The following is a 27,824-nucleotide window of genomic DNA, read 5'->3' as shown; positions in this document are numbered from 1 at the left end:
GAATTTCAAATAAAGTGTTGAGAAAACATTTTATTATTAGCCGTCTTAACCATCAAATTAGAACTACACACATTGGCAATTTGTGAAAAAGCAGAAGAATCTGTGCACTCTCTAATAGCAATAGTTTATGGTAATGTGATCTCGTTTACCAGGCTTAGTTGTGGCATTGATATTAGACTCGCTTTTATCTTCTGGTAAGAATGCCTTGGAGTTTTTGGAAAGTATTCAGACCCCTTGACTTTTCCCACATTTTGTTACGTTACAGCCTCATTCTAAAATGGATTAAATATATTTGTTCCCTCACCAATCTTCAAACAATACCCCATTATGACCAAGAAAAAAGTGTTTTTGAAATGTTGCAAATGTATTAAAAAAAAATATTTAAAAAATGCCTTATTTACATAAGTATTCAGACCTGTTGCTGAGACTCGAAATTGAGCTCAGGTGCATCCTGTTTCCATTGATCATCCTTGAGATGTTTCTACAACTTAGAGTCCAACTGTGGTAAATTCAAATGATTAGACATGATTTGGAAAGGCACACACCTGTCTATATAAGATCCCATAGTTGACAGTGCATGTCAGAGCAAAAACCAAGCCATGAGGTCGAAGAAATTGTCCCTATAGCTCCGAGACAAGATTGTGTCGATGCACAGATCTGGGGAAGGGTACAAAACATTTGTGCAGCATTGAAGGTCCCCAAGAACAGAGGCCTCCATCATTCTTAAATGGAAGAAGTTTGGTACCATCAAGACTTCCCAGAGCTGACCGCCCGGCCAAACTGAGCAATCGGGGGAGAAGGGCCTTGGTCAGGGAGGTGACCAAGAACCCGATGGTCACTCTGACAGAGCTCCAGAGTTCCTCTGTGGAGATGGGAGAACCTTCCAGAGGGGCAACCATCTCTGCAGCACTCCATCAATCAGGCCTTTATGGTAGAGTGGCCAGACTGAAGTCACTCCTCTGTAAAAGGCACGACAGCCCGCTTGGAGTTTGCCAAAAGGCACCTAAAGGACTCTCAGACTATGAGAAACAAGGTTGAAGGAAAGATGAACGGAGCAATGTACAGAGAGATGCTTGATGAAAACCTGCTCCAGAGCGCTCAGAACCTCAGACTAGGGCAAAGGTTCACCTGCAAACAGGACAACGACCCTAAGCACACAGCCAAGACAACGCAGGAGTGGATTCTGGAAAAGTCTCTGAATGTCCTTGAGTGGCCCAGACAGAACCCGGATTTGAACCCGATCGAACATCTCTGGAGACACCTGAAAATAGCTGTGCAGCAAAGCTCCCCATCCAACCTGACTGAGCTTGAGTGGATCTGCAGAGAAGAATGGGAGAAACTCCCCAAATACAGGTGTGTCAAGCTTGACGCGTCATAATCAAGAAGACTCGAGGCTGTAATCGCTGCCAAACAAAGTACTGAGTAAAGGGTCTGAATACTTATGTAAATGTGATATTTCCATTTTAAAAAAATATTACAAAACAAATCTACCTGTTTTTGCTTTGTAATGTAACAAAATGTAAGGCCTTAATGTAACAAAATTCAAGGGGTCTGAATACTTCTCAAATGCACTGTATCCTACAAGTTTAGCTTCTCATTTTTTCATTAATAAACATGAGCATTTATCATATAGGAAGGCCTTTTACATTCATTCAGTTTTGGTGAACACTAAAAAATACATTTAAAATCAATCTTACCGTAATAGGAAACAGTAACAAATCACCCAAACAATGCAATGAGTAACACATTAATAATACATTGATGTAAAAAAAAATATTTTAATCATAGGTCTGTTGCCTAGGACAAGAGTCACTCTTTCCCCATTTTATAGGAAATGAAACCAGCTGACATTTTCATCCCCTACTTTTCCACAGGAATGGAATAATATATACTGTCATAGGAAGGATTAGGACACTACTAGTGATTATGCCCACTGCTGCATCCAAAATACATTATAGGACGAACAAACACCACTGAAACATCATCCCGAGGTTCAAAAGATAAAATGTCAGGTTTTAAAATCAGCAATTTTTCAGCAATTAAGCACAGCGTAAAACCAAGTGTACATCTTTGACATAACTAAAGACAGATAATTAAAATAAAACCATACAAAATAAACGACATCACGTTTCAAGGAAATACAACTGATAAGTATTCGAGAGTGAGAGACGGCAAGGTATGATTCAAAATCAATAGAATGACAAAACGACATGTCCTTTCATGGTACCGTTTAAAGGTCATTATTGATTTTAAAAAACAAAGAGGGCTGAAATTCAAATGTCCTCTTTTCTTTTGTTCCTTTGCGAGGTGGTTTCCTTCCTGGGTGAAAGGGCGTGCAAGGAGGCAATCCGGCGAGCCGAGGCTCGCTGGTGAGTGGAGTGGCTCCTGTCCTTCAGATCACAGCTCAACAGCGCAGACCGCAGAGCCTGGACATAGGCTGGATGAAAGACAAACACAATCATTAACACATCCATCCCATTCATAGCACATCATTCTGAACCTCTGGGTCATGTTCATCAGGAAACAAACGTAGAACTGACTGAAAAATTGACTTGCCCAATAAGAAACCCTAATTATCATTTTCAGTTTGGTATTTGGTATTTTATTAGGATCCCCATTAGCTGTTGCAAAAGCAGCAGCTACTCTTCCTGGGGTCCACACAAAACATGAAACATAATACAGAATTACATAATACAGAACATCATTAGACAAGAACAGCTCAAGAACAGAACTACATACATTTTTAAAAAGGCGCACGTAGTCTACATATCAATGCAACAAAAACTATCTTGGTCAAATAGGGGAGAGGCATTGTGCCACAAGATGTTGCTTTATCTGTTTTTTGAAACCAGGTTTGCTGTTTATTTGAGCAATATGAGATGGAAGGAAGTTTCATGCAATAAGGGCTCTATATAATACTGTGCGTTTTCTTGAATTTGTTCTGGATTTGGGGACTATGAAAAGACCCCTGGTGGCATCTCTGGTGGGATAAGTGTGTGTGTCAGAGCTGTGTGTAAGTTGACTATGCAAACAATTTAGGATTTTCAACACATTAATGTTTCTTGTAAAAAGAAGTGATGCAGTCAGTCTCCCTCAACTCTTAGCCAAGAGAGACTGGCATGCATCGTATTTATATCAGCCCTCTGATTACAATTAAAGAGCAAAATATGCCACTCTGTTCTGGGCCAGCTGCAGCTTAACTAGGTATTTCCTTGCAGCACTGGACAACACGACTGGACAATAATCTAGATTAGACAAAACTAGAGCCTGCAGAACTAGCTTTTTGGAGTGTGGGGTCAAAAAAGCAGAGCATCTCTTTATTATGCCTAGACCTCTCCCCATCTTTGCAACCAGTGAATCTACATGTTTCGACCATGACAATTAACAATCTTTTTCCAAACTTTGTACATTTTTTATTATATTGCGTCCCCTAATGAACATGACCCAGGTAGACTAGAATAGGGAAAATAGGAAATAATCGAAATAAGGGAAGAATCGAAATAGGTAAGAATCAAAAATTGGGAAAATATGGAAGGAATTTGATATGTTGAATGAACAGGAGGTAACTACACTGCTCAAAAAAATAAAGGGAACACTTAAACAACACAATGTAACTCCAAGTCAATCACACTTCTGTGAAATCAAACTGTCCACTTAGGAAGCAACACTGATTGACAATAAATTTCACATGCTGTTGTGCAAATGGAATAGACAAAAGGTGGAAATTATAGGCAATTAGCAAGACACCCCCAATAAAGGAGTGGTTCTGCAGGTGGTGACCACAGACCACTTCTCAGTTCCTATGCTTCCTGGCTGATGTTTTGGTCACTTTTGAATGCTGGCGGTGCTTTCACTCTAGTGGTAGCATGAGACGGAGTCTACAACCCACACATGTGGCTCAGGTAGTGCAGCTCATCCAGGATGGCACATCAATGCGAGCTGTGGCAAGAAGGTTTGCTGTGTCTGTCAGCGTAGTGTCCAGAGCATGGAGGCGCTACCAGGAGACAGGCCAGTACATCAGGAGACGTGGAGGAGGCCGTAGGAGGGCAACAACCCAGCAGCAGGACCGCTACCTCTGCCTTTGTGCAAGGAGGAGCAGGTGGAGCACTGCCAGAGCCCTGCAAAATGACCTCCAGCAGGCCACAAATGTGCATGTGTCTGCTCAAACGGTCAGAAACAGACTCCATGAGGGTGGTATGAGGGCCCGACGTCCACAGGTGGGGGTTGTGCTTACAGCCCAACACCGTGCAGGACGTTTGGCATTTGCCAGAGAACACCAAGATTGGCAAATTCGCCACTGGCGCCCTGTGCTCTTCACAGATGAAAGCAGGTTCACACTGAGCACATGTGGCAGAGTCTGGAGACGCCGTGGAGAACGTTCTGCTGCCTGCAACATCCTCCAGCATGACCGGTTTGGCGGTGGGTCAGTCATGGTGTGGGGTGGCATTTCTTTGGGGGGCCGCACAGCCCTCCATGTGCTCGCCAGAGGTAGCCTGACTGCCATTAGGTACCGAGATGAGATCCTCAGACCCCTTGTGAGACCATATGCTGGTGCGGTTGGCCCTGGGTTCCTCCTAATGCAAGACAATGCTAGACCTCATGTGGCTGGAGTGTGTCAGCAGTTCCTGCAAGAGGAAGGCATTGATGCTATGGACTGGCCCGCCCGTTCCCCAGACCTGAATCCAATTGAGCACATCTGGGACATCATGTCTCGCTCCATCCACCAACGCCACGTTGCACCACAGACTGTCCAGGAGTTGGCGGATGCTTTAGTCCAGGTCTGGGAGGAGATCCCTCAGGAGACCATCCGCCACCTCATCAGGAGCATGCCCAGGCGTTGTAGGGAGGTCATACAGGCACGTGGAGGCCACACACACTACTGAGCCTCATTTTGACTTGTTTTAAGGACATTACATCAAAGTTGGATCAGCCTGTAGTGTGGTTTTCCACTTTAATTTTGAGTGTGACTCCAAATCCAGACCTCCATGGGTTGATACATTTGATTTACATTGATCATTTTTGTGTGATTTTGTTGTCAGCACATTCAACTATGTAAAGAAAAAAGTATTTAATAAGAATATTTCATTCATTCAGATCTAGGATGTGTTATTTTAGTGTACCCTTTATTTTTTTGAGCAGTGTATATTGGGTAACTGATAAACGTCAGTAGGTTCATGTTGAGGGACCTTGACATACAGTGGGGAGAACAAGTATTTGATACACTGCCGATTTTGCAGGTTTTACTACTTACAAAGCATGTAGAGGTCTGTAATTTTTATCATAGGTACACTTCAACTGTGAGAGACGGAATCTAAAACAAAAATCCAGAAAATCACATTGTATGATTTTTAAGTAATTAATTTGCATTTTATTGCATGACATAAGTATTTGATACATCAGAAAAGCAGAACTTCATATTTGGTACAGAAACCTTGGTTTGCAATTACAGAGATCATACGTTTCCTGTAGTTCTTGACCAGGTTTGCACACACTGCAGCAGGGTTTTTTGGCCCACTCCTCCATACAGACCTTCTCCAGATCCTTTAGGTTTCGGGGCTGTCGCTGGGCAATATGGACTTTCAGCTCCCTCCAAAGATTTTCTATTGGGTTCAGGTCTGGAGACTAGCTAGGCCACTCCAGGACCTTGAGATGCTTCTTACGGAGCCACTCCTTAGTTGCCCTGGCTGTATGTTTCGGGTCGTTGTCATGCTGGAAGACCCAGTCACGACCCATCTTCAATCCTCTTACTGAGGGAAGGAGGTTGTTGGCCAAGATCTCGCGATACATGGCCCCATCCATCCTCCCCTCAATACGGTGCAGTCGTCCTGTCCCCTTTGCAGAAAAGCATCCCCAGAGAATGATGTTTCTACCTCCATGCTTCACGGTTGGGATGGTGTTCTTGGGGTTGTACTCATCCTTCTTCTTCCTCCAAACAGGGCGAGTGGAGTTTAGACCAAAAAGCTCTATTTTTGTCTCATCAGACCACATGATCTTCTCCCATTCCTCCTCTGGATCATCCAGATGGTCATTGGCAAACTTCAGACGGGCCTGGACATGCGCTGGCTTGAGCAGGGGGACCTTGCATGCGCTGCAGGATTTTAATCCATGACGGCGTAGTGTGTTACTAATGGTTTTCTTTGAGACTGTGGTCCCAGCTCTCTTCAGGTCATTGACCAGGTCCTGCCGTGTAGTTCTGGGCTGATCCCTCACCTTCCTCATGATCATTGATGCCCCACGAGGTGAGATCTTGCATGGAGCCCCAGACCGAGGGTGATTGACTGTCATCTTCAACTTCTTCCATTTTCTAATAATTGCGCCAACAGTTGTTGCCTTCTCACCAAGCTGCTTGCCTATTGTCCTGTAGCCCATCCCAGCCTTGTGCAGGTCTACAATTTTACCCCTGATGTCCTTACACAGCTCTCTGGTCTTGGCCATTGTGGAGAGGTTGGAGTCTGTTTGATTGAGTGTGTGGACAGGTGTCTTTTATACAGGTAACGAGTTCAAACAGGTGCAGTTAATACAGGTAATGAGTGGAGAACAGGAGGGCTTCTTAAAGAAAAACTAACAGGTCTGTGAGAGCCGGAATTCTTACTGGTTGGTAGGTGATCAAATACTTATGTCATGCAATAAAATGCAAATTAATTACTTAAAAATCATACAATGTGATTTTCTGGATTTTTGTTTTAGATTCCGTTTCTCACAGTTGAAGTGTACCTATGATAAAAATTACAGACCTCTACATGCTTTGTAAGTAGGAAAACCTGCAAAATCAGCAGTGTATCAAATACTTGTTCTCCCCACTGTAGTTGCGTTAATTACTCCTCGAGGCATGTTACTACCAGAAAATAAAAAGTGAACATTCCTAACATTGGTGTTAGGAACCACTGAATAATTGATGCAAATATTATATGGGAAATGATACATCCTCTATATTGTAAACATACATCAAGGGTGCAAGTCACCTATCTTGGCTTGCAGCAGGTCAAATAATTACCATACTGTTCTTTTGGAGGTAGCCTATTGGCTTATGGTTGAGACATTTGGTACCGTTTGTACCTTTAGGGTTGTTGTAGAAGACACAGTTGTTTGCGCAGGTGTCAGGATGGGAGTCCCAGAAACTGTCTCCGCAGCAACAGAGAGGAGGGAGCTCTGTATTCTCCAGAACTATCCTCTCCTTCATCTGAGCTCTCAGAGCCTCGATGTACCTACCACAAGACACAAAACAGGCTGGGACACAGGGCCTTATTCTCTAGTTGACCAGCACAAACATATTTAGGGCCAGTTTCCTGGACCAAGATTATTCCAGGACTAAAAAGTACTTTCAAAGGAGATTAATCATTCAGCATGCTTTCTAGTCTAGGAGTGGGGTCAGGAGTAGGATAGAATGTAGATGTGTTATCTGAAGTATAAAAAAATTGGTTGCCATGATTATCACGAGCAAACATCAGAATTTCCTTTTTTACACTGGTATTTTCTAGAAAGAATAAGGTCTTTCATATTTCCCAATGTGACTTTTGGAGGAGTAGTGCACATGATGTGTTGCTCAAGGACAAAACAATTATATATATTGGCAGAAGATTGACCCTTCATTCTATGTCAGATACTGTACAATTATCAAAAACCTTCCGGGCTGTATGTAGTCCATTTAATTTCAGATTGTATTGATTAATAAAAAGTTACCTTGTGGCTTCTTTATCTTTCTTTGCTCTCTCTTTCTTCTCTAACACCTCTGCCCTCTCCTCTTCCTCAATCCTCAGTCGCTCCAGAATCAGAAATTCCCTCTCAGCCATTTCCAGTCTATCCTCCTCAAGCTGACGCAATCTCTCCAGCTTCCTCTCCTCTTCCAACCTCTTCTGTTCCTTTTCTGCTTTTATCCTAAAAGGAAATTCAGATAAAACTACATTAAAATGTGTTCTTATTTCGCAATGGGATGTAATGCCACTGTCTGCATTGTTAACAACACATTTTATCCATTATATTGAAGAGACCATGTTGAAGGAGTATGAATGTTTATAAAGTACCAGTCAAAAATTTGGACACGCCTCCTCATTCAAGGGTTTATTTATTTGTACTATTTTCTACATTGTAGAATAATAGTGAAGACATCAAAACTCTGAAATAACACATATGGAATCATGTAGAGAAAAAAAATATATATATATTTTATATTTGAGATTCTTCAAAGTAGCCACCATTTGTCTTGAGAGCTTTGCACACTCTTGGCATTATCTCAACCAGCTTCATGGAGGTAGTCACCTGGAATGCATTTAAATTAAGAGGTGTGCATTGTTGAAAGTTAATACGTTTGAGCCAATCAATTATGTTGTGACAAGGTAGGGTTGGTATACAAAAGACCAAGTCCATATTATGGCAAGAACAGCTCAAATAAGCAAAGAGAAATGACAGCCCATCATTACTTTAAGACATGAAGGTCAGTCAATGTGGACAATTTCAAGAACTTTGAAAGTTTCTTCAAGTGCATTCGCAAAAACCATCAAGCGCTACGATGAAACTGGCTCTCATGAGGACCGCCACAGGAAAGGAAGACCCAGAGTTACCTCTGCTGCAGAGGACAAGTTCATTAGTTACAAGCCTTAGAAAATGCAGCCCAAATAAATGCCTCAGAGTTCACGTAACAAACACATCTCAACATCAACTGTTCAGAGGAGATTGCATGAATCAGGCCTTCATGGTTGAATTGCTGCAAAGAAACCACTACTAAAGGACACCAATAAGAAGAGACTTGCTTGGGCCAAGAAACACGAGCAATGGACATTAGACCGGTGGAAATCTGTCCTTTGGTCTGATGAGTCCAAATCTGAGATTTTTGGTTACAACCGCCGTGTCTTTGTGAGACACAGAGCAGGTGAACGGATGATCTCCGCATGTGTGGTTTCCACTGTGAAGCATGGAGGAGGAGGTGTGATGGTGTGGGTGTAATTTGCTGGTGACACTGTCAGTGATTTATTTAGAATTCAAGCCACACTTAACCATCATGGCTACCACAGCATTTTGCAGCAATATGCCATCCCATCTGGTTTGCGCTTAGTGGGACTATCATTTGTTTTTCAACAGGACAATGACCCAACACACCTCCAGGCTGTGTAAGGGCTATTTGACCAAGAAGGAGAGTGATGGAGTGCTGCATCAGATGGCCTGGCCTCCACAATCACCTGACCACAACCCAATTGAGATAGTTTGGGATGATTTGGGTCGCAGAGTGAAGGAAAAGCAGCCAAAAGGTGCTCATGAAGACTGTTGTAAAAGCATTCCAGGTGAAGCTGGTTGAGAGAATGCCAAGCATGTGCAAAGATGTTATCAAGGCAAAGGGTGGCAACTTTGAAGAATATAAAATATATTTGATTTGTTTAACACTTTTTTGGTTACTACATGACTCCATATGTGTTATTTCATAGTTTTGAGGTCTTCATTATTATTCTACAATGTAGAAAATAGTAAAAAATTAAGAAAAATCATTGAATGAGTAGGTGTGTCCAAACTTTTGACTGGTACAGTATGAATCAGGGTTGGGTTACATTCCATTTAAATTAGTCAATTCAACAAGTACACTGAAATTCAAACGAGAAAAACTAGGGAAATTTAGAATTTCAGTTTAATATCTCAATTGACTGCATTGAAATGAGATGTACACCAACCCTGATATGAATGCAAATGTGACAGCACAGTTTACTAATAGTGACATTTTTTTTTAAAACCAGTATAACCAGAGGAACTAAATTAGTTTATTGTGGTTGTGCCGAGTCACCTTCCGATTCTCCTCAGGTGCTTCCTATGTCTCTGATGCTCCTTGACTTGTTCTCTCTCAATGTCCATGAATAGGCGTCGGTACATCAGAAACTGAGACTGACCCTACAAACAAACATTGTTACAGTTAAGGTAAAGTTGTTTTATGGTGTCACGGGGTATATTTTTTATAAAATGTGCATATGGAGAAAAATAATGTTCCAGCACATTAATGCAATTGAAGCAGAGACCAAAGTTTAAAGAAAATTCACGCATGACCAAAAGTATGCTCGTCGAACATCTCATTCTAAAATCATATGGAGCTGGTCCCCCCTTTGCTGCCATAACAGCCTCCACTCTTCTGGGAATGCTTTCCACTAGATGTTGGAATATTGCTGCGGGGACCTGCTTCCATTCAGTCACAAGAGCATTAGTGAGGTCGGGTACCCATCGGTAAATAGGTCTGACTTGCAGTCTGCGTTCCAAATCATCCCAAAGGTCAGGGCTCTGTGCAGGCCAGTCAAGTTCTTCTACACCGATCTCGACAAACCATTTCTGTATGGATCTCGCTTTGTGCACGGGGGCATTGTCATGCTGAAACAGGGAAGGGCCTTCCCCAAACTGTTGCCCCAAAGTTGGAAGCACAGAATCGTCTAGAATGTCATTGTGTGCTGTAGCGTTAAGATACCCCTTCTCTGGAACTAAAGGGGCCTAGCCCGAACTATGAAAAACAACCCCAGACCAATATTCCTCCCCCACCAAACTTTACAGTTGGCACTATGCATTCGGCAGGTAGCGTTCTCATGGCATCCACCAAACCCAGATTCGTCCGTCGGACTGCCAGATGGTGAAGCGTGATTCGATTCATCACCCCAAAGAACGCGTTTCCACTGCTCCAGTGTCCAATGGCGAAGAGCTTTAAACCACTCCAGCTGACGCTTGGCATTGTGCATGGTGATCTTAGGCTTGAGTGCGGCTGCTCAGCCATGGAAACCCATTTCATGAAGCTCCCAACGAACAGTTATTGTGCTGACATTGCTTCCAGGGTTAGTTTGGAACTCGATAGTGGGTGTTCCAACCGAGGACAGACCATGTTTACGTGCTACGTGCTTCAGCACTCTGCGGTTCTGTAAGCTTGTGTGGCCTACCATTTCGTCGCTGAGCCGTTGATGCTCCAAGACGTTTCCACCTCACAATAACAGCACTTACAGTTGACCGGGCAGCTTTAGCAGGGCTGACGTGTTGGAAAGGTGGCATCCAAACAACAGCCAATGTTTGTCTATGGAGATTGCATGACTGTGTGCTCGATTTTATACACCTGTCAGCAACGGGGTGTGGCTGAAATAGCCGAATCCATTAATTTGAAGCGGTGTCCACATACTGTTGGCCCTGTAGTGTATTTCACTAAATGCTAACTAGCCGAAAGTGTGTCTTGAAAATATGTGGCACTTTTTGGGCTGAAAATACACTGGGCCACCGTGCTGCATGAATCATTATGTGTCATACAGTGTTAGTTGATCTCTAAAGGGGGGATTTGGTGGAGGGCTGTGTGTAAATATGGTCAGTGATAAGGGTTATTTAATAGCCATCTAAGGCCCAGGGCTTATATTCATAAACACTAAAACCCTATAATGTAGTTCTAACTGGCCTTAATCACCTGTCTCTTCAGTTCCTCCTGGTCTTCTTGGGGCCACAGCACTTGAGCAGCTCTATGGTCAGTACTAAACTCATTACTATGACCTGCAGGATAAGGCTCACTAAAGAGCCTCTGACAGACCTGCAACAAACACAGGTATGAAAGTTTGATTATTAGCTGTCACAATAGATGTGTTTTGGCCTTAAAGCAGTCTTTTTCATAAAAGTCAGGTGACTCCTGGACAAAAGCACCCAAAGAATCATTTACAGAACTTAGTAAGAGTTGAGTACCTCTTGTTGTGCATTATGTAAGATTAAACCTTTAGGGTAGTTTAGTTGGAGCTAGAAAGGTAACTATATAGATTGATAAACAAACAATTTGCTAGAGCCTGACTAAAGGAATGTTAGGATAAGCATGTGAGTCACAGGACTATTGACTGTGTGGGGTTTGGGGAAATGGGAGCGTTTGGAAATTGGAGAAGTGTCAAAAAGAGAACACTTGTGGTGACAGACCGGATTGTTGTCAAAGGTGACAGTCTTGCTCCTGTAACCCTCGTGAGGATCAAAGTTCTGAAGAGCGGAGTCATGTTGCCCAATCAAAGGAATATCTTCCTCCTCCTTTTCATGATCCTCTTCTTCTCTTGTCACCCGATATACATGTTTCTGTTTTGAGTTAGAAAGCACAATAATTCCTTGTACTAAAATGTTGACACAAATTTGACAGAAAAGACAGTATTCCTCCAATTGAGAGTTCCAAATGATAAAGCTATAGCCAAAGAAACAGAATGAAAAATAATTTATATTTTATTTATTTAACCCTTATTTAACCAGGTAAGTTGACTGAGAACACATTCTCATTTGCAGCAAAGACTTGGGGAATAGTTACAGGGGAGAGGGGGATGAATGAGCCAATTGGAAGCTGGGGATGATTAGGTAGCCATGATGGTACAGTATGGAGCCAGATTGGGAATTTAGCCAGGACACCGGGGTTAACACCCTTACGATAAGTGCCATGGGATCTTCAGTGACCAGAGTGCAAAGTCCCCAATCACTGCCCTGGGGCATTGGGATATATATATATATTTATTTTTTTTTGACGAGGAAAGAGTGCCTCATATACTGGCCCTCCAACACCACTTCCAGCAGCATCTGGTCTCCCATCCAGGGACAGACCAGGACAAACCCTGCTTAGCTTCAGAGGCAAGCCAGCAGTGGGATGCAGGGTAGTATGCTGCTGGCCAAATCATAGGAGGTAGAATAAATTAATTCTAATTCTATGGTTGTCTGACATTTTTGAAAAAATTGACTTTGGCCTGTTAGAAAGGGTCAGCATAAACAAACTCACATCTCTGGTAGGAGACACCTTCCATATTCCCCCAGGGAGCTCTGACATCACTTCTCCGTCACGGATCGTCTGACAGGCTGCCAGTCTGTGTCTGACCTGCCTCATGACTTTGCTGAGCTGAAATACCAGAAACAACCCATATGATTACCTATTTTATCTATAGCGCTAATGACAGAAGTAATGGCAATGTCACTGACTTAATATGAGCAGAATGGCTTCAACATCGGTGTAAATAATCCTTTGGCATTATTGGGGATAAACAGGTAGGTAGCCTAGGTTTACACAGGCACCCCAATTCTGATCTTTTGCCCAATTATAGGCAATGGATCTAATTGGTCAAAAGACCAATTAGTGGCAAAAAGATCAGAATTGTGATGCCTGTGTAAATTCAGCATTTGTTGCAGAGATCAATGATGGACATAGGTTACGTTTACACAGGCTTCCCAATTCTAATCTTTTGCCCAAAAGATCTGATCTGATTGGTCAAAAGGCCGGTGTAAACGCAGCCATAGACACACGTTAGATATACAGTGGGGAGAACAAGTATTTGATAGATAACCTGCAAAATCGGCAGTGTTTCCTACTTACAAAGCATGTAGAGGTCTGTCATTTTTTATCATAGGAACACTTCAACTGTGAGAGACGGAATCTAAAACAAAAATCCAGAAAATCACATTGTATGATTTTTAAGTAATTAATTTGCATTTTATTGCATGACATAAGTATTTGATCACCTCCCAACCAGTAAGAATTCCGGCTCTCACAGACCTGTTAGTTTTTCTTTAAGAAGCCCTCCTGTTCTCCACTCATTACCTGTATTAACTGCACCTGTTTGAACTCGTTACCTGTATAAAAGACACCTGTCCACACACTCAATCAAACAGACTCCAACCTCTCCACAATGGCCAAGACCAGAGAGCTGTGTAAGGACATCAGGGATAACATTGTAGACCTGCACAAGGCTGGGATGGGCTACAGGACAATAGGCAAGCAGCTTGGTGAGAAGGCAACAACTGTTGGTGCAATTATTCAAAAATGGAAGAAGTTCAAGATGACGGTCAATCACCCTCGGTCTGGGGCTCCATGCAAGATCTCACCTCGTGGGGCATCAATGATCATGAGGAAGGTGAGGGATCAGCCCAGAATTACACGGCAGGACCTGGTCAATGACCTGAAGAGAGCTGGGACCACAGTCTCAAAGAAAACCATTAGTAACACACTACGCCGTCATGGATTAAAATCCTGCAGTGCACGCAAGGTCATCCTGCTCAAGCCAGCGCATGTCCAGGCCCGTCTGAAGTTTGCCAATGACCATCTGGATGATCCAGAGGAGGAATGGGAGAAGGTCATGTGGTCTTATGAGACAAAAATAGAGCCTTTTGGTCTAAACTCCACTCGCCGTGTTTGGAGGAAGAAGAAGGATGAGTACAACCCCAAGAACACCATCCCAACTGTGAAGCATGGAGGTGGAAACATCATTCTTTGGGGATGCTTTTCTGCAAAGGGGACAGGACGACTGCACCGTATTGAGGGGAGGATGGATGGGGCCATGTATCGCGAGATCTTGGCCAACAACCTCCTTCCCTCAGTAAGAGCATTGAAGATGGGACGTGGCTGGGTCTTCCAGCATGACAACGACCCGAAACACACAGCCAGGGCAACTAAGGAGTGGCTCCGTAAGAAGCATCTCAAGGTCCTGGAGTGGCTTAGCCAGTCTCCAGACCTGAACCCAATAGAAAATCTTTGGAGGGAGCTGAAAGTCCGTATTGCCCAGCGACAGCCCCGAAACCTGAAGGATCTGGAGAAGGTCTGTATGGAGGAGTGGGCCAAAATCCCTGCTGCAGTGTGTGCAAACCTGGTCAAGAACTACAGGAAACGTATGATCTCTGTAATTGCAAACAAAGGTTTCTGTACCAAATATTAAGTTCTGCTTTTCCGATGTATCAAATACTTATGTCATGCAATAAAATGCAAATTAATTACTTAAAAATCATACAATGTGATTTTCGTTTTAGATTCCGTCTCTCACAGTTGAAGTGTACCTATGATAAAAAATTACAGACCTCTACATGCTTTGTAAATAGGAAAACCTGCAAAATCAGCAGTATCAAATTACTTGTTCTCCCCACTGTAGATGCGAATCAATAACAATATCCACTCAGTGCTTGTGTGGCTTCATTCAATGTTTTTATAACAGATTATTTATTTTTTAAACAAATACTACTTGCTTTTCCTTTACTATAACAAGCACAGATTTTGCAAAGCTACTGGTATTTAGAAGTTTTTTTTCCCTTGCAATGATTGAGATATGTGGTCGTTTTTCTTACTTCCATTTAATGCATGGAATAGAAGATGCTCTGGAGAAGAGCATCTTCTAAATGACTAACATGTCAATGTAGATCATCACAGATAAATTTTGCCACCTGATGCGTTTGCAGATCTGTCCTGTTTTCTCTGTCGCTGCTCTCATGGCCCTGTGCTCGAACCCAGCGGGAGTTGGGGCTGCAGATGGCTAGCTCTCTCTGTGGGGAGTAGGGGAACGGATTCTTCCTGGGGGTCAATCTCTGCGCTGCATCGCTGGACTGCTGGAGCACTCTCTCCTCCTGCTCTGCCTGTAAAGACAAACAACGCAGGCTTTAAACTGGGTAATATGCTGTCATCAAATGAGGAGTTTGAGGACTGCATGGCATTCCCAGGTTGTGTCACTAGCCTGTGACATTCTTGATAGAGGTGGTGCTCATTTACCCATAGTCCATGTCATTTACATGTGCAGTTGCTAGCTACAATACTTGGAAACCAAGATACAGTGGGGAGAACAAGTATTTGATACACTGCCGATTTTACAGGTTTCCCTACTTACAAAGCATGTAGTGGTCTGTAATTTTTATCATAGGTACACTTCAACTGTGAGAGACGGAATCTAAAACAAAAATCCAGAAAATCACATTGTATGATTTTTAAGTAATTCATTAGCATTTTATTGCATGACATAAGTATTTGATACATCAGAAAAACAGAACATTATATTTGGTACAGAAACCTTTGTTTGCAATTACAGAGATCATACGTTTCCTGTAGTTCTTGACCAGGTTTGCACACACTGCAGCAGGGATTTTGGCCCACTCCTCCATACAGACCTTCTCCAGATCCTTCAGGTTTCGGGGCTGTCGCTGGGCAATACGGACTTTCAGCTCCCTCCAAAGATTTTCTATTGGGTTCAGGTCTGGAGACTGGCTAGGCCACTCCAGGACCTTGAGATGCTTCTTACGGAGCCACTCCTTAGTTGCCCTGGCTGTGTGTTTCGGGTCGTTGTCATGCTGGAAGACCCAGCCACGACCCATCTTCAATGCTCTTACTGAGGGAAGGAGGTTTTTGGCCAAGATCTCACGATACATGGCCCCATCCATCCTCCCCTCAATACGGTGCAGTCGTCCTGTCCCCTTTGCAGAAAAGCATCCCCAAAGAATGATGTTTCCACCTCCATGCTTCACAGTTGGGATGGTGTTCTTGGGGTTGTACTCATCCTTCTTCTTCCTCCAAACACGGCGAGTGGAGTTTAGACCAAAAGGCTCTATTTTTGTCTCATAAGACCACATGACCTTCTCCCATTCCTCCTCTGGATCATCCAGATGGTCATTGGCAAACTTCAGACGGGCCTGGACATGCGCTGGCTTGAGCAGGATGACCTTGCGTGCACTGCAGGATTTTAATCCATGACGGCGTAGTGTGTTACTAATGGTTTTCTTTGAGACTGTGGTCCCAGCTCTCTTCAGGTCATTGACCAGGTCCTGCCGTGTAATTCTGGGCTGATCCCTCACCTTCCTCATGATCATTGATGCCCCACGAGGTGAGATCTTGCATGGAGCCCCAGACCGAGGGTGATTGACCGTCATCTTGAACTTCTTCCATTTTTGAATAATTGCACCAACAGTTGTTGCCTTCTCACCAAGCTGCTTGCCTATTGTCCTGTAGCCTATCTCAGCCTTGTGCAGGTCTACAATGCTATCCCTGATGTCCTTACACAGCTCTCTGGTCTTGGCCATTGTGGAGAGGTTGGAGTCTGTTTTGATTGAGTGTGTAGACAGGTGTCTTTTATACAGGTAACGAGTTCAAACAGGTGCAGTTAATACAGGTAATGAGTGGAGAACAGGAGGGCTTCTTAAAGAAAAACGAAAAGGTCTGTGAGAGCCGGAATTCTTACTGGTTGGTAGGTGATCAAATACTTATGCCATGCAATAAAATTCTAATTAATTACTTCAAAATCATACAATGTGATTTTCTGGATTTTTGTTTTAGATTCCGTCTCTCACAGTTGAAGTGTACCTATGATAAAAATGACAGACCTCTACATGCTTTGTAAGTAGGAAAACCTGCAAAATCGGCAATGTCTCAAATACTTGTTCTCCCCACTGTAACTGTATTCTTGCCATTTGTAATGCTTTGTTGTTTTTTAATGATGTTGGCCTACTAACTGTCTTCCATCATGAACAGCAATTGTAATACAATATGTTAATTATCCACATTATATAGCCTAGTCACCATCTCGCATGACTTCTTAAGCTGCCACCTCTTGCGGATTTGAGCATGTTGTGCCACGCGGCGGCGTACTTCTTCCTGAAACCGGCGAAGACTCTCCTCTTTCTCCCGTTGAATCTCCATCTGTAGCTCCTCCGTTAGCATGGCACGAACCTGGCTCATACGAAAGAATAAGTCAACAGGTAAATATGCTAACTAGCTACCTGTTCAAGTAGAATAACTGATGTACGGCTACACTTACATTTGGATGCTCATCCTGGCAGTCTTGTCCACTCTCCACCCAGGCGCCCACAGGTGCAACTGCCTGATTCCTCTCTGCCAATACATTATTTCGATGACAATGTTTGCTTTGAGCATGTACTGTTATCCCACTAATTGAAACTTTCGTTGTGCCCTTTACTTTAGGATTGATATTAGGCGGCATGTTGCTAGCCAGATTGCTAACTATCCAGGAAACGTTTGCTAACTTCTGAGTTAACGTTAGCTAGCTACTTCTTCAACCAACCTAATACGTTTCATGTGCAACAGCGTTGACATGAGTATTAATTGTCCGGAGGGCTATAAATTATTTGTTAGTATCTGTGAACATAACCTTTCTTAAATACTGAAGTGTGTTTGGCTTCTCAACTGCCACAGTAGACGCTTCTTGTTGTTGGTGACGTAATAATAGTGCGACCATTTTTGCTCCGCCCACTTCATTTATTTGGGTTTCTTCTGGATTAGAGAATCTGAGATCTGAATGGTCGTACCAGGTGTCCATCAAAATTTGTTTGACTCAAACATGCGCAGTCTAGCCTGCTCAAAACTTCCTCTCTGCTCAGAAGCACCCTAGGCATAAAAGTGAGTTGATTAAAATTATATTTAGGCTGTTAGAATCTGTTGAACAGATGTGTTCAACCTCTCCCTGTCTATTCCCTGCCCTCCACGATTAAAAGAGGGGCAATTATTTGATACATAGTAATAAAGCAGCAAAAAAGTGGTGGACAGCATACTGCCGTTACGACTAAAGGCCAGGCTTTTGTTTAGGTTATAAACCATTGACGAAGCTTGCACACACACACACACTATAAACACATCGCTGTCCTGGTGCTCGTCTGCACTGCTGGGTCCACGGCTCGAGTCCACCTTCTCACCTGCTGTCGCAGCTGCCTATGTGTGTGAAGACACTTTTCTCAGCTGCCTATGTGTGTGAAGACACTTTTCCCGAAAGAGCGGGAATGTAAGCAGTGCATGTGCCAGTACCCAAGGCCCAGCTTTTGGTGTACCTGTCGTGACCATAGACGGTCTGCTCTGCGCTACAGTCCCCCTCTTCAGCTGTGTTACTCTCTGCACTGGTCAGCTACTAATACATTACATAAACCTCATGTCAAACTCTTCTCCGGTAACTGAAACAAGCTGGATTGGTTTAGAATACATTTGCAGATAAATGGAAATAGGCCGTTTGATTTAGGCCCACTGAAAAGTCCAAGTACACAGTGACAGTTTTCTCGTGAGAAAACATAGTAACAACACGTAATTGTTATCCAGGCATGTAATAATCTTTCTCCGTTCTGTGGACAAATTTTGTAATGTCTTTACTCTCCAACGTATACATTTTTTGTCCATTAAAATAACATCAAATTGATCAGAAATACAGTGTAGACATTGTTAATGTTGTAAATGACTATTGTAGCTGGAAACTGCACATTTTTTATGGAATATCTTCATAGGTGTACAGAGTCCCGTTATCTGCAACAATCACTCCTGTGTTCCAATGGCATGCTGTGTTAGCTAATCCAAGTTGATCGTTTTTAAAGGCTAATTGATCATTAGAAAACCCTTTTGCAATTATGTTAGCACAGCTGAAAACTGTTGTTCTGATTAAAGAAGCAATAAAACTGGTCTTCTTTAGACGAGTTGAGTATCGAGCATCAGCATTTGTGGGTTCAATTACAGGCTCAAAATGGCCAGAAATAAAGAACTTTCTTCTGAAACTCGTCAGACTATTCTTGTTCTGAGAAATTAAGGCTATTCCATGCGAGAAATTGCCAAGAAACTGAAGATCTTGTACAACGCTTCCTTCACAGTACAGCGCAAACTGTCTCTAACCAGAATAGAAAGAGGAGTGGGAGGCCCCAGTGCACAACTGAGCAAGAGGACAAGTACATTAGAGTGTCTAGTTTGAGAAATAGATGCCTCACAAGTCCTCAACTGGCAGCTTCATTAAATAGTACCCGGAAAACACCAGTCTCAACGTCAACAGTGAAGAGGCGACTCCGGGATGCTGGCCTTCTAGGCAGAGTTGCAAAGAAAAAGCCATATCTCAAACTGACCAATAAAAATAAAATAATAAGATGGGCAAAAGAACACAGACATGGATTAGCTGGAACACATGGGAGATGGTTGCTGATAATGGGCCTCTGTACATTTATGTAGATATTCCATTAAAAATCAGCAGTTTCCAGCTACAATAGTCATTCACAACATTAACAATGTCTACAATGTATTTGTGATCAATTTGATGTTATTTTAATGGACAAAACAATTTGCTTTTCTTTCAAAAACAAGGACATTTCTAAGTGACCCCAAACTTTTGAACGGTAGTGTATATATTGGGATAGGCAGTATAACCACTTTCTTTCTTCTCCATGCCTCAACTACACAGCTGTAGTGGTCACTGAACAGGCATACTATTGTCCTATGACTGTGAATCAGCAAACAAATTATCTGTGTGTGAGAGAACAGAATGAGGAGCATTTGACAAAAAGGAACAAATTACATAAAGCCTGTACTGTACTTTGTTGAAAGTATGTCCCCTCTGTTTTATTGCAGGGCACAAACATTCTCTGTGGAGAGAGATGAGGAGATTGCATTGATGTTGATAACGATGGGTGCAGCCTACCACTGTCTGAAGAAGTCCCACATAAGCTAATGTTAAGGAAGTCACACTGCTTGCTTAGCGAGGTCCGTTTCCTCCTGATTCGGCTCATACCAAGGCTGGAACCCAGGACCTCTGCCTTGCTAACACCCCTGACCACCTTCCAGAAGCATCTTACCCTGTTGCGCCACCTAAAAGCTAGCTATTCGGCAGCACAAGTAGAGACATTTCAGGCTGAGGAGTGAGTATCACACATCGCCATCTCCTACATTCACCCCCCAAACCCACTCCACAGCGACCCCATCATTGAGCTGAGCCCAACTGATGATCCGGAACACGGCACCATTGTAAAAGACGTCACGCTGCTTGGTTAGCGGGTACAGCTTCCTCCTGATTCACTCATACCGAGGCTCGAACCCAGGACCTCTGCCTCGCTATCACACGTAACCGCCCTCTCGAAGGGTCTTATATAGTCGCACCACTGAAAAAGTAGCTATTCAGCAGCGCAAGTGGAGGCACTTCAGGCTAAGGAGTGAGTTTCACAGATTGCCATCTGCTACACTAACTTATTTTTCCAATTCATTTCTGCATAGATAAATGGCAAAAATGCATGCTCACCTGAAGATGCAAAATGACAATATTGAGGATAAAGTGTTTGAAACATTCAAACATTCACTAAAGTTTAACTTTGAGTGAAACAAATGTATAAATGACAACCAATATTTCCTCCTCATCACGCCTTTAATAAACATCTCTACTGATATGTACAATGTATCCTTTGATTTTCTTAATAATTCTATGAATCTATACCACGGAAAAACATTGAATGTTTATTCAGCTATGATAGCCAATAACAAAGAAAATGATTAGTTAAATTACAAACATCCACACAATACAAAATGTACCAACATATGAATAAATGGGTATCTTTAAAGAGAGGTTTTATACAATTGAACAGGTCTTATGAATAGGACATAATATAATTGAAGAAAAAATAATAGGCTAACTAACGTGTCATAACTTCAAACCTAAACCTGACTCATAAAGTTGTGGAGGATGACAGTGTATTTACAAATCTATTGACATGATTAAGTGCTATGTTGGGTTCTGAGACAAACATTACTTCACTATAACTTCATATAAAATCTATTTACATATATACATACAGTCACCATGTAAACATACAGATAAATGTCTCTCTACAGCACCAAGGCATGGAGGGGGGAAGAACATGTTGACCAGGGGTAGACAACAGGAGACACACTGTGCCAGCTTTTTTTCTGGCCCAGCTTCACCACACCAGTGCCATATTCATTAGGGCATTCAAAATAACTTTTTGCAAAGAAAAAATAAAATTAATGTTTCTTTGGAAAATTCCAGTTAGTCCATCCCTGTTTCAGGCCATTTTGTTCCCTTTGGTGCCTAATGAATACGATCCTTATTTCAACTAGTCAAGGTTTTGAATTTAGACCAGATGTCTTATTGCTGGGCTGAAACATAAGTCTGCACACACTTCATCCCTCCAGGACTTGTAGAAAGACAATCAAGGCTGAGTGGTACCGTTGCTCTCCAATGTGGGGGCGGGCTCTTCCAACTGACTGGCAGGCGGTATGCCCACTGGGGCGCGAAACATGCGCCCGGAGCATCGAGTGCGGGGTGGGGAGGGGGTGGAGGACTTGCTCTGCACCTTGTTGTGATGTGAAGGGGGGGAGCTGATCGGGGTGCGGGGGTACCTGCGAGAGGAGTGGGCGGGGGGTTCAGGGGAGAGTGAGGAGGGAGTCAGGGAGCTGCTGTAGCCGGGGGGGCTGCTGGGTGGTTCAGAGGAGGGGCCAAGGCCCATGTTGCCGGGTGAGTCATGGTCGCCCTGAGGGAAATCCTACAACGAGGGAAACCAAGTCAATACTCAGACACACACACAATGCTCTGAACAGGTCCCAAACAATACATACTGGCTGTATTTTTTCTACATTGAGATATTGTAGTCATCTTAACACCTGAATGATAAAAACCTACAAGTCCTCACAGTATCTCTGGGCTTTTTATTGATTTATTAAATTCAAATGTATTATTAGCTATGTTTTGAGTCAGATACTGATGACAGCTTTTTTGTTATTTAAAGAGGTACCTCTTTGAGGATGTAGAGTGCCACTGGATTCTTGCGTTCATGTTCAGTCATCATTTTTGGTACAACGTCAACTGTAGAGGATGAAAAATACATTGGATGAAGACTTTTGGTGTAGCACAACAATTTATAATTCTTATGAATAAATAGGAAATATAAAAACAAGTAATTATTAGGTTCCTTACCTGCATGATTGATTGGGGAATAATCAGGGTGTTCTATTAAATGCCTTGGCAGTCCTGCCAACCCTCTGGGCTTCATTTGCTGTTTCTGCCGCTCTCTGCACAATAAACATACAATATACTGTACGTGAGAATCAACTGTGTGCTTAAATTATACAGTATAAAACTGTCAGAGTCGTGTGTATAGGTAGCAGGGAAGTCAGGCGCAGGAGAGTCAAACGGAGTGTAAATGGAGTCTTTTAATATATGTCCACTTAACATGCTCCAAACACTTATATGTACATACATAAAATAAACATGGGTACGAGGACCCTATACAACCATACAACCCATACAACCATAAACAACACTGACATAAAACAATCTCTGACAAAGACATGAGGGGAAACAGAGGGTTAAATACACAACAGGTAATGAATGGGATTGAAACCAGGTGTGTGGGAAGACAAGACAAAACCAATGGAAAATGAAAAATGGATCAATGATGGCTAGAAGACTGGTGACGTCGACCCGCCGAGCACCGCCCGAACAAGGAGAGGCAACGACTTCGGTAGAAGTCGTGACAAAAACTGTTCAAAACAACATTGTTCATGTCAAATTTAGCATTTTGTCTATTTAACACTACAGTATATCAGTACAATTATTGTACTATAAAATAGTAATTATTATTTTAATACAAATTTGACGAATAATTGTATAATTCAATAATTATTATCAAGTTAACTGGATTGCATTAATGAACTTGACTATCAATATGCTTCTGCCATGTTACTAATCTTCTTGCTGTATTCCCAACACATAGGACCATGAACAGACCGAAGCATCCAGAAACATGTAGAGAGTGAGACAAAAGTGTGTTTGGTTCTTACTTCTTGGACGGCCCCCAGCAGGCGCACACCGTAACCAAGGTGATAAGGAGGAAAATACCCCCGGTGGAGAGAATGATGTATAGGGAACTCCTCCCTGTTGGGGGAGGGTAGGAGGGTCATAGGCTTTGTCCCAAATGGCACCCTTTTCCATATTTAGTGTACACTTTTGACCAGGGCCCCCGAGGCTCTGTTCAAACGTAGTGCACTATATAGGGAATAGGGTGCTATTTGGGACGCATCAACATAGGAAAACAAACGGCACAGTAGAACTACTTAACAATATGTTCAAACAGAATTACAGCATGTACTTCCTCCCCCGTCCTCCCACGCACACACTCATGTCTCTGTGATGTAGTCATGTACTGGATGCATGGCCAGTGATCAACTTCCCTCCCACTCATTATCTTTTTGCTGCTAGTACATTAGGCTACAGTTAGTAAAAAAAAACGATCTATTGCTTGCATTTGCCTTTTTTTCACCCCTTCTCTCACATACAAGGACTTGCTTTTCAGTGAAGTATTTGTTTGCACGCCCTGGGCTTGAACCAGTGACAAGTAGGACTATAGGGGAAAAGCACTCTGAGATGACATTATGAAAATAATTTCAATTGATTTAGTGTGTACTTTCTAAAGTCGCCTATATCATGGGTTAAATAGCCAGAGATTATTACAGGAGTTATCCAGCCTCATCCCTCAATTTTATAGCAAAGCATGTGACAACGTTGCCGTTTGACCTAAAACCGGATTAAAGATTGTGACTTTGAATTGCCACTGGTTCAAGCCTATAGTGCCACTGTGTAGCCTACTGTAGACAGTGAGTTTGATGGGCAGGCTCTTCATGCTCCCAATAGGGTTCTCCACCGCGCATCCGTAGATGTCATCATCCACCATCAGCACCCGCACAATGGTCAAGAGCTTCTGGTCAGGTGACAGCTGCAGACGCGTCTCATTGGTCAACAGTTTCCCTCCTTTCTGCCAGCTGTACTTGGCATTGGTTCCGTTGTCATGGGAGCAGTTGAGGGTGAAGTGCTCGCTGAGCTCCAGTACTGAGGACGCCTCCATGTGGACGTAAGGTCTGGATATGGGCTCTATGGAGAATAAGTATAGTAGTCAGACACGTCAAGTCATGTCTCTTCCTTCTGGGCCAAAGGTTATACTGATATGATGGGTTAAAAAATTAGCTCAGGTGTACATTAACAACTTCTCAGGTGACCCTCATTGCAACAATGCCTTTACAAGAACAACACGGTTTGGACCATTGTCCCCTGCACTTTCCTTGACAATTCAGCCGATGTTACAGTCATACAAATGTGTGAGAAATACTGTATAAACAAAAAGGAAAAAAATCCTTTGGTTTTATCACAGACAATCCCAGCAGTTCCTACAAGCAAGTCATGTCATAAAGGACAAGTATACTTATACTAAAATATGCATCAAACATCTCAATTGCCTTGTGGATCGAGTGTCTTCCCTGAGATTGGAAGGTTGGGGGGTCAAGTCATACCAAAGACTCTAAAAATTGTACCCAATGTATCTCAGCATTATGGAGATGGATTGGGGGGTAAGGCCCTGTGATAGACTAGCATCCTGTCCAAGGGGTTTACTTGTACATCAAGCTGCCTCACGCTACAGAATCAGGAGATAGGCTCTTGCTTACACTATGGACCACATACCATCCACAGTCAGGTCAATACTCCCCTCTCCGGTGAAAGTATCATCAGTGATGGAGATCTCCACTTCATAGGTTCCCTCATCAGAGAGTTTGAGGTTGTGGAGTAGGAGGGTGCCATTCTCAAACACCAGGATGCGGTCCCGGTACTCGGGCCTCAGGTTCCCAATGATCTCAGTGCCAATGGACTGGACCACGGTGACGGGCTTGTCGTCCCTCTTCAGCTGCCACTTGATGACTGGCGCGTCGGGGCTGGAGCTGCTGTAGCGAACAGAGAGGAGTGCCTCCCCGCCCAACGTGCCCCGGATCAGAGAGCCAGGGCTGGTGATGTTGACTCCCTTGACACGTCCTGGACGCAGAGGAGATGGAACAGAGTCTATTTATTCAGGTTATACTATATATTTAGCAGATTTCTATTCTATACACGTCTCAGTTCATATGAATGGTACACGTGTTCCACCACTTACATGCATGTGTGACATGGATAAACTGATACATGCATTACACTGCAATAGGGTACAGGTGTATCCTACCTGCAATGCCATTTCAGCTTGCTACAAGTGTCTTTTAAATAGGCCTAGTGTAACAGTGTTGCTTCCATCCCTTTTCTCACCCCAACCTGGGCTCGAACCAGGGACCCTCTGTCACCTCACCGATTGAAATGCTAGCCATTTCACACCGGTTACACTAGCATGCCATCCAACAAACAAGCTTTACCCAGATCGTGTACCCAAGGACACTTGGCCCACTTCCCTCAGAGGTTGGTGGCGCCTTAATTGGGGAAGACTGGCTCGTGGTAATGGCTGGAGTGGAATTACTGGAATGGTATCAAATACATCAAACACATGGTTTCCAAGTGTTTGATTCCATTCCATTCGGTCTATTCCAGACAGTATTATGAGCCTTCCTCCCCTCAGCAGCCTCCTGTGGACCATTCCTATTCCATTACACTGTGAAGGTTAGTATTCAGAAAAATATTGGACTGTCCACAATCTCCACACCACCAATACCACCATCCCAGTCGTGTCTAAACCGTCCTTGATTAAGTGACATGCTTCTATTCAAGCATTTGTGGCTAGAAGGCGTGACATTGTTAACAGGTCATTGTCTGGGTTATGCTAAGAATTCTCTTAGCAAGGCAAGGCATATCTCAAACCGTCTAACTTATGGCCAACAGATTTTGCAGAAATTCTTTCAGAGTTGATTGACCAGAGGATTCTTTTTGATGGTAATAGCCTACAGTATGTGATCAGAGTGGGCTTATAAAGTGAGAGCCAAAGGACTGTAACTAGCTCTGCTGGCTGTTGTTGTGGGCGGCAGGCTGCTGATGACTTGACTGTGGGCACCGGGCCCCCTCCTCCGCCGGGGCAGAGTGCGCTGCATGGAGCCTGCGTGGCAGCACTGCATCGCCGTGGTAACGGCTCGCAGTCCTCTTGGACGGCTGTGATGAGCTGACAAAAGGGGGGATTGTTTGGACCAATTTCCTTCCTGGCAGCCCATGAAAGAGGCCTCAGAGCAACACAAGCTCCCCGATTGGCTGAGCCCGAAGACAGAGGGCCCCAGTGATTCTGCTGATGACAACACAACCGCAATGACATGACACAACCGCACCTCTAAAAGTACCAAGTATCATATTTCTATGTTTGAGTCGGCACACCTTTTTTCTTTATCTCATATACAATTAGAATTATATATGTACAAAATGATCAATTCCTCGTATAGCTTTCCATTTATGTATCTAGGTCAAACCTCAATAGCCTGAGCTCAGGTCCTTCTCCAACCTTTGGCTAACCTGCTGAACCAACCGGAAGACATCTGAGTAGCATAGTTTCCACATGGGCTCTACAGAGATCAAATACCATTGATATGAACTAAACAGCTTTTTGTACAGACCGAACGCCTAAACTCTCTAAAGTCTAAACCCTATTTGCCGGTTTCCCAAACCCAGATGATGCAGTCCTGGACTAAAAACCGTTCTCAATAGAGAATGTCCATTGAAAGTACATTTTACTCCAGGATTGAATCTGGGTCCCATTGTGACTGCTTTCTGTCAAATAATATATCTTCATCAATCTATTTTTAAATCCACAGATTATGTATAGTTTTATGAGTGTCATCAGAGTGTCATTGTCTTTCTAGTAATTGAGCAATAGTAATAAAAATACATACTGTGTGGCATTGTGCAGTCAGTTTGAATGTTTTAAATAACGTTTTTTTCAGAATATAAGCTAGTACACAACAAGGAAATGTTTATTTGCTTGTTAAACATGGAAATTGTGTTTTATATAATTGTTTTTGTAATTTATATGGGACCTATGCATATATGCTAATCAAATTAATTCAATACATATTCTGAGACATTTAAATTCATAATAGGGGTCTTATTAGGGGCTGTTGAATGATTGACAGTCATATTTTTTTATTGAATAGATGAATTTACATGAACAAATTTACAAGCAAAAGTAGGCATAATTTAGTAGGACACAAAATGTATGTGTTCAACTTATCAGCCAAACAAATACGGCAGTCAGAAAACATGCATAAACCAACCTACACTTGCCCACTCCACTCTAAATACTTCCCACCCACATTGTCTTAGCCTTGCAAGTGAACACTACACAGATGTGTTTTCCAAAAACGGGAAAGTTTCCCTTACCTGACTGAGGTGAGACAAGAAGACACCAGAGCAGCAAAAGTTGAGGAGCGGCTATGGCTTTGGAGAGATCCTCCCTCTCTGCCTTCATCTTGGGTCTAACGCTCTGTTTCTCTCCCAGACAATTAGCAGGATTTGTCCACTCTGGGCACGTCCCCTGAGAGAGCACACAGACATTCCTCCAAGGCAGGGCTCCACTAGGACTGGGTGCAC

General features: G+C 43.0%; 2 protein-coding genes and 1 long non-coding RNA gene across 6 annotated transcripts; 1 reads left to right on the top strand and 2 right to left on the bottom strand.

Moving 5' to 3' along the window:
• Positions 1 to 1,754: 1,754 nt before the first annotated feature.
• ccdc15 (coiled-coil domain containing 15) lies at positions 1,755 to 17,937 on the bottom strand. 4 transcript variants are annotated; one of them, XM_071339189.1, is made up of 10 exons: positions 17,502 to 17,937; positions 17,264 to 17,413; positions 15,148 to 15,336; positions 12,725 to 12,841; positions 11,893 to 12,042; positions 11,402 to 11,521; positions 9,767 to 9,870; positions 7,681 to 7,875; positions 7,057 to 7,205; positions 1,755 to 2,437 (listed from the first exon to the last, which is right to left on the bottom strand). In XM_071339189.1, the coding sequence occupies exons 1-10, from the start codon at positions 17,682 to 17,684 to the stop codon at positions 2,274 to 2,276; spliced, it is 1,521 nt and encodes a 506-aa protein (XP_071195290.1). In that variant the 5' UTR covers positions 17,685 to 17,937; the 3' UTR covers positions 1,755 to 2,273. The 4 variants fall into 4 exon arrangements, with proteins under 4 accessions (XP_071195290.1, XP_071195291.1, XP_071195292.1 ...); XM_071339190.1 differs by having other exon boundaries at positions 17,333 to 17,413; positions 17,502 to 17,822; XM_071339191.1 differs by lacking the exon at positions 11,893 to 12,042.
• Positions 17,307 to 20,884, top strand: LOC139537646 (uncharacterized). The gene is made up of 2 exons (XR_011667577.1): positions 17,307 to 17,442; positions 20,072 to 20,884. It is a non-coding gene; the product is annotated as an uncharacterized lncRNA (long non-coding RNA).
• Positions 20,840 to 27,824, bottom strand: LOC139537645 (hepatic and glial cell adhesion molecule-like). The gene is made up of 7 exons (XM_071339193.1): positions 27,615 to 27,824; positions 24,963 to 25,307; positions 24,096 to 24,377; positions 23,291 to 23,384; positions 22,425 to 22,519; positions 22,243 to 22,313; positions 20,840 to 21,993 (listed from the first exon to the last, which is right to left on the bottom strand). Exons 1-7 carry the CDS (start codon positions 27,700 to 27,702, stop codon positions 21,661 to 21,663), a joined length of 1,308 nt encoding a protein of 435 aa, XP_071195294.1. The 5' UTR covers positions 27,703 to 27,824; the 3' UTR covers positions 20,840 to 21,660.

This window comes from Salvelinus alpinus, chromosome 13 (genome assembly GCF_045679555.1).
Source record: "Salvelinus alpinus chromosome 13, SLU_Salpinus.1, whole genome shotgun sequence".
Classification (NCBI taxonomy): domain Eukaryota; kingdom Metazoa; phylum Chordata; class Actinopteri; order Salmoniformes; family Salmonidae; genus Salvelinus; species Salvelinus alpinus.
The sequence above is the reverse complement of the archived record's forward strand: the minus strand, read 5'-3'. Positions and strand labels throughout refer to the sequence as shown.

Bases quoted from the DNA above. Each gene is read 5' to 3' on its own strand.
- ccdc15 (XM_071339189.1), bottom strand. From the start codon at position 17,684: ATGCCGCCTAATATCAATCCTAAAGTAAAGGGCACAACGAAAGTTTCA. The intron at 7,206-7,680 runs GTAACTTTTTAT...GTCTTGTGGTAG, and splicing joins AAAGATAAAGAAGCCACAAG to GTACATCGAGGCTCTGAGAG. The intron at 2,438-7,056 runs GTACAAACGGTA...TCTTTCATCCAG, and splicing joins CTTCTACAACAACCCTAAAG to CCTATGTCCAGGCTCTGCGG.
- LOC139537645 (XM_071339193.1), bottom strand. From the start codon at position 27,702: ATGAAGGCAGAGAGGGAGGATCTCTCCAAAGCCATAGCCGCTCCTCAA. The intron at 24,378-24,962 runs GTATGTGGTCCA...TATTCTCCATAG, and splicing joins TATTGACCTGACTGTGGATG to AGCCCATATCCAGACCTTAC. The intron at 22,314-22,424 runs GTAAGGAACCTA...CATCCTCTACAG, and splicing joins TTCCCCAATCAATCATGCAG to TTGACGTTGTACCAAAAATG.